The sequence below is a fragment of the Dicentrarchus labrax genome, unplaced genomic scaffold (assembly GCF_905237075.1).
Source record: "Dicentrarchus labrax unplaced genomic scaffold, dlabrax2021, whole genome shotgun sequence".
Taxonomy (NCBI): domain Eukaryota; kingdom Metazoa; phylum Chordata; class Actinopteri; family Moronidae; genus Dicentrarchus; species Dicentrarchus labrax.
The window spans coordinates 18,654,388-18,661,146 of NW_026136704.1; the positions used below are offsets into that span (position 1 = coordinate 18,654,388).

Below are 6,759 nucleotides of genomic sequence, written 5' to 3' on the forward strand. Positions count from 1 at the left end.
ATCAGACACTTAAATAGCAATGTCAAAAATAGCTTGTGCATCTTTCCAACAGGAGTTTCAAAAGAAGAAAAAGAGTCAATAGAAAAGCTTAAAGCCATCAGATTCCAAACACAGATCTTTCAAAATAAAACAGAATGATGTGCCAAAAAAGATGAAAGAGGTTTAAGCGCGTGTAGAACCATCACTATGCGGAAGAAGCCGATCAGATCACCGCTGATTGTCAGTGTCATTTGGAGATTATCTGCTTCTTATATTTGTACAGAACTCACAGGCTTCACCTACAATGCTGAGTCATCTGCAGCTACTGGATGCCAAATAGACTAGATTCTGTTTCCAGATCAAGAGCAGAGAAGAAAGTCAGTCATTTTAACTTATGGAACTCCAGCAGTAAAGGAATATTTACTGAATGGTGGCGTGCTGTGTGGTTATTTCAGCGTCTGTCGTGACTGTGGAGTGATTATTATTAAGTCACACACACATGCTCACACACGTAACAGGCTCAGACTCCAGTGTGATACATGGAGGGAAAAAATTCACACACACTGCTGATGGTCAATAAAAGGGCACCCAGTCTCTGCCTAACCCCCCCTTACATTTCTGACACTGTTTACTCACACTGGGTGAGCAGCTACTCTGCGTGTGTTTGCTTGTGTAGTGCCTATCTATCTGCTGCAGTTGGGGTCTCCTGCTTATGTTGGCCTTCAGGTCTGTGATGTTAAGGGAACATCCACTGCCATGACTGATTAAATAACTGACTGATTCACTCACACTGACTTCCTCTTTCTCTCTCACTAAAACGCTTCCTAAATCCCACTTACAGTAACATTCTCTAAATGTTGTGGTTGTGTCTTGAACTCCCAGCCTCCTCTCTCCTCCATCTATCATCATGTCACAGCACGCTAACACATTCCATGCTTTACTTACACCCAAGTGCTTAAATCTGATGCCGCCATCTGTATAAGTATCTGTTTTGTCTGTGTGCGTCTGCCAGTTGTGTTGACGATGGTGTGGATAGAAGAATATAGCAGGATGAGCAAACTGGTTTCTTTTACGGACGTAACAACATACTCAACTCACGATTCAGTACAGTTCATGATATGATTTTCTCACGATTTTTGTCAACAAAATGAGATTCAAGACAAAAGATTTCTTTCTTTCTCAGACAAAAATCTAAAACAATATATTTTCTCTTATATTTCATCAGCTTATAGAATCCTTTTTGTTTTTTAAGGTAGAGTATAAACTCTGCAAAACAATGCATACTTCCTTTTGTAAAATGAAACTGATGCCTTGATACCACGATTGATATCACGATTCCTTTTTCATCTCTCTAATTTGAATCTTTTCATATTTGTATGGTGATTTAACTATCTCACAATACATGTTTACATTCCTTTTTCTTTACTTTTGATTGTGTCTTTTAGATATGGGCAGGGTGGATGTTAGTGGTTTTGTGAGGCTGCTTCTTAAGCAAAATGAGATCTGGTTAGAAGCTCTTCCTGACTGCATTGCTGTTAGCTCTCTTATCGGTTGTCATTCGAGTTTTTACAGCAGTCAGTCAACTTTCATGCTTTTCATCACTGCTCACACTTTTCACATTTGCATGCGGTTGTTTTGGGTCATATCCTAAAGATAAGGAGCTCATTTCCACTGGCAGGCTGGATCAAGATAGAGGTTTTATGCTCTTTAGGGACGTTAACCATCCTTTACTACATCCCTTGTCCTCAAGAAGATCTCCACCATCTCTCCTGCTCTTCCTTTTGGCTTGCCTGGCATTTCCTCCCACTGTCCTGCAGCCTGATGGGAGCATCTGGAAGTGTTTTTTTAAGGGGAGTGGAGGGTGCTGCAGCTGAGGACCATGCTGGTTTAGGACATGCAGAACTGTCATCTGTATGCATTAGCACGTACGCGGATTCAGGCATGTGCGCGAATGTTCACACACAGACTTCAGCACCCATGGACCCCATCAGATGTCAAACTCATGTAAAATTTAAATGTTAAGTACCAAAAATAACTAAAAGGCTGAAGGCATTGTCAGTGATCTGCTACTGCTGATGGATGTTGGATATGATGTTGAATTATTGTATTGGTGAAAATGTAACGTACAAAACATTATGTGAGGCCTAAGTAAAGTCTGACATTACATTAAAAGTAATTTGTAATCTGCTCATAATTAGATGTAGCTGTTCTGATATCAACAGTGTCTTAATTTGTCATCTGCCTGATGTGTAGCTGTGCCTTCACAGTGCCTGCAGCCAGAGTAAGCTCTATGACTGTTCCCAGAAGCACAAAGATTACATCGAGGCATCTTGGCTCTCGGCCCAGACTACTGTCCATCCTAACGAACATCAGTCTGACTGATGTTCATCAGCACAGGCGAAGTGTGCTGTATTGAGATTCACTGCAACACACAATATATGGGGAGTTGCAGTAAGAGAAAACTCCACAAGGCACTTCAGAGAATTTGGAGAAAGTCACTGACTGCACGCAGCATGTCTTCAGGATTAATTTTCTTGGCTACTGAGTTTGCTGCTGGTAAAAAAAATGTATATCTTTAGGTCTCGTGCTATAAAATGCTTGCTATATACTGGTAAACAGAAAAAAAACCTCTGGCATTTACGACTGACATTTTATGAAGCTTTTTCCTTTATTAAGCTCCACAGTTGCTGCAATGGAAATAATGTGTCACCTCTTCGACATCTTACCACAAATAGGCGTGAATAAGACTAATAAACCACTAAACCAGGAAACCTATCCAAAAACACACACATATGCCAAACTATAAGCAGATTTTCAATAGGCTGATCCCAGAAGAATTGGATATGACTGCACTGTAAACCACAGATTGAAAAAGTAGAGGAATTTAAGAGTTGTCCCATGGGGGTTAGAGGTTAGGGATGGATGCTGCACATACTGTAATTGTGCAGCGTGAACACGGAACCCGAATATGCTAAAAAAATGACAACAGCCACACTAGAGATGTAAACTTAAGTGTGATAACAAACCGTGCAATCCGGTCCACAACAAATTTACTGATTGTCAGCGTTGTACTGTAGGACATTCTTGGAAGGATAATTCAAGTCACTCAAACAACGAACAGCTGGAGAACAACACAAATGATCCTTCACTCCCTTTAATCATGGTGGTCAGACTGCTTTGATAACTGCAGCCATGACCTCAACACCTGTCCCCCTTCCAACCAGAAAACTAATCATCCTTGGGTTGGTAGAACGGGGTGGAGGTCTTTCTGGTGTCTGCATAGCATTTCATGCATTGCTAGCCGAGAGCTGGGACCTCGGTGGGGGCCATGGGAACTGGGCTGAGATTATTTATAGCGGGTGGGGGGCTTGGCAGGGGCCACTTCTGTGAGGCTTTAGAGGAATGTAAAAGGTTGCCCTCTGACCAAAACTTCTGCAGAGTGCTGAGGCTGGAGGTTGGAAGGCTAGCTCGGGCTGACGTGGGACATCTGCAGAGATGAAGACACGAGCCAATTAGCTTGAGGGTCTGGTGAGCAGGCCCAGCAGGGACAGGAAGGAAGCGGTGAGCATAGGAAGTTAGAATGTCAGAGGAGGACCAAATAGGGCAATTCGGCAAGCCCGTTTTAAAGCTTTTACGAAAATGAGGCAAGGACTATTACGTTCAACAGCAGTCTTCAGGCAGATATTCCAGAGAGGTTTGTAGAGGAATGCATACGAGGGGAGGGGATGGATAGTTCAAATAGACACAAATTAAACCCGTTAACTGAAAACTGAGTAGTGGTGGTGTAATACCTATCAACTGTACGATACATTTAAGGCTATAGTTTGTGGTGTCTTTTTTTTATTTATTTTTTTACAGAAGACACAGTTGGGAAAAGCACAGGTGTTACTAATAACATTAATGATGGCTCTGCTCCATTGAAGTGTCCCAGAGAGGCCTGACAGTGTGGCAGTGAGCCAGCGTGCACAGTGACTGAATGGAATTCAGCCATCATTAATTTTATCATTTACACCTGTCTTTTCCCCACTGGGAAATTTACTTCCTCCTCATGTTGAGAGGCAAGATGTAGTGACACCGCCAATCACATCTTTCACGAATCAACTTTTTCTGATGCGAGTTCTGACCACGCTTAGTAGCTTTTCATAACATCTGGCTATTACCCGTCACAAATGGGGAAATATTTGACTAAAAATATGTAATAATGTCATAAATGAGTTACTGCAGCCACCTCTCCCTCAAAATATGAACTAAAAGTATACACTGTATTTCCCTTTGTAATGTGTACTTATATGATTATACCCTACGTTGACCTGTATAATTCATATAAGACTGAAAGGTACACACAACAGCTCCTCTTCCTGTGGAAAAACAAACTTACAAAAAATACTGAAAACATGACACCGTTTAATGTTCACAACAAATCCCTCTTTAAGCACTCATCTTTCACCATCTCTTTATTATTGTCTTAGGGCAGCCTCATATTCAGTGAAGTGTTGTGTGCCTGCTCCCTAACCCGATTGTTTTCCCTCGCATCAAACTGAAAAAGGCCCAGAGGGCCGTCTGTCAAAGCCGAACCCACAGGCCAAAACCCCGCCAATACAGCCTCTGTGTCTGCATCACCATTGTGCCATCACACAGCGGATCTCCCTACATGCTCAGAGAATAAAGCCCACACACTTTACACAGTGGAGAGTGATACAAAATGATGGGTCAGGTTTCACTGGTGAGTGATATGCCACCCTCTCTCACTGAAGGGCTCACAGGGTAGAGTGGCACTATTGTTGGTGTGTGGATTCGGTGAGATAATGTAATGGATGATAGAGTTACTGCAAAGGCAGGAGTATAATGTTTGATACTGCATTGTGGTTAGGATTCACATGATTTTTTTAAAAGTACTTATTCATAGTCAGAGTGGTAGCTACAGTAGACAGCGGTCAGCCCGCCCCCAGTTTGGAGAAGCAGAGAGGAGTCTCGGCACAGAAGCACAGCTATGTACTGCTTTGGATGGGGGTTGCAGAAAAATTAATTTTAGCTACATATCTAACATATCTGTTAGTGTACACTATATTAAGAATATTTTCACTGTCTTACTTTACCACCAGGCAGCCTTTTATGCATAAAACCAACTGTGCCACTACTGTATTACGCCACAGATCAGCTGTTTGGGTCAGAGTTATAGCAACACAGCCCGGAAAAACATCTTTGAATTATTTATTTATTTTGGGGGGGTTCTATTGCCTTAAATGGATAGTGACAGCTGAAGAGTGTCAGGAAATGGGAGAGAGAGAGAGATAGAAAGAGGAGATGACACAAAGCAAAGGGCCACAGGTCAGAGTCGAACCCGTGGCCACTGCAGCAAGGACTACATGGGGTGCCACCTCTATCAAGTAAGCTACCAGGGCATCCAACATCTTGGAAATCTTACAACTGTAGGTAACACACTGACTACGGAAGAGTACAACCATACAACCCCACTTCAAAAAACCCAAACTATCCCTTTATATTCAACTCTGTCTTTGTCTGTGTTGATCTGTCCTCATTTGACACATACAATGTGTTGTACCACAAAGTGTACTGTAACTTAATGTCATCAGATTATGTGTCACACCCATCATTTGACGCTCCCATGGATTTATTTCTTATGATGTTTTGTTCACAATAATATGTACTGTATGCGTTTCTTCAACAATGAAATGTCAATCAATGGACGGACGGGTGTGGTGCAGCATATCTCTCGATTCTGACATTCCAGCATGCACACACTAGCGGTGACAGCAAATGAGAAAAGCAGACACGGCTTCAGGGGAAACAGAGGAAAGGGGGAAAACGGCATCCACTGCAGTAGCTAGCAAGCTAATGGGCTAATAAAGTCCAAGTATAGACTGCCTACACTTTGGCTGCAGTGGCAAGCAGCAATTGAAGGCACAGGAAGCTAATGGCTAGTTGAGTAAAAGCCACAGAGGAATGCACCGTGGTGAATGTGTGTGTGGAGAGACAACCGTCTCAAGAGAGACAACCGTCCTCTCCTCTGCTTCTCTGTGCACAGCTGGCACTGCCCAGGAGCAGTGACGTCATTCTGTGTGTGTATGTGTGTGTGCGTGAGGTTATGTGGCATTTTTAGGCTAACAAAAGGAAGCCACAGCCACCCTCTTGCTCCACCACACCCCAGAGTTCTGCGTGGTTTACAGCCACGGGGTGTGGGTGCAGGGGTAGGGCATTTCAACTATGTTAACCTGGACTGAATCATTGCTTTCAGAGGAGAGATACATTGTATTCGTTGAGAATCACACAATGGGTGTGGTTTGAAGAGTAGGAACTAAATTTACCTAGACTTGGACATCTGCTTATTTAATCACATACCCAGCCGCACGAGATGTGCCAAACCATCAAGAGAGTAACCACTGAGTGCCGTCACCCAGCCAGGAGCCAGCAGCAGCAGGAGCAGCAGCAGCAGCAGCAGCAGCAGCAGCAGCCTCTGGGTCTTGGACAGATGTTGACAGTTCTCCTCACAAGGTGTTCCCTCTGTCAGCATACACTGCAGCTTTGTCACATAGGCTTGGAATGTGGCTGAGGAAGGAACCGGGGTTTGTCACACCCATATAGATCCACTCCTCTCCACCCGTCTGTGAACAGTTTGGTCTTGAAAACAAACACGCCCCCCTTTCATCCCCACTCAGCCGGGCCAAACACAGCTGCGGGGCTTTGGGATGTAGACAGTGACATGGATAAGAGGAGTAAAGAGAAGGGAGGGGGTGCAGTTTTGACACTAAGGTGACAGGC

At 43.5% G+C, this 6,759-nt stretch overlaps 1 protein-coding gene across 1 annotated transcript in view; it reads right to left on the bottom strand.

The window, feature by feature from the left end:
- The window catches only part of septin4b (septin 4b), a 36,714-nt gene extending 30,333 nt beyond the window's left edge, over positions 1-6,381 (bottom strand). Inside the window, exon 1 of the mRNA XM_051396645.1 lies at positions 6,340-6,381. Within this exon, the coding sequence (XP_051252605.1) occupies positions 6,340-6,366 (27 nt within the window). The 5' untranslated portion in view covers positions 6,367-6,381. The remainder of the gene's footprint in view (positions 1-6,339) is intronic.
- Between the last annotated feature and the right edge of the window lie 378 nt (positions 6,382-6,759).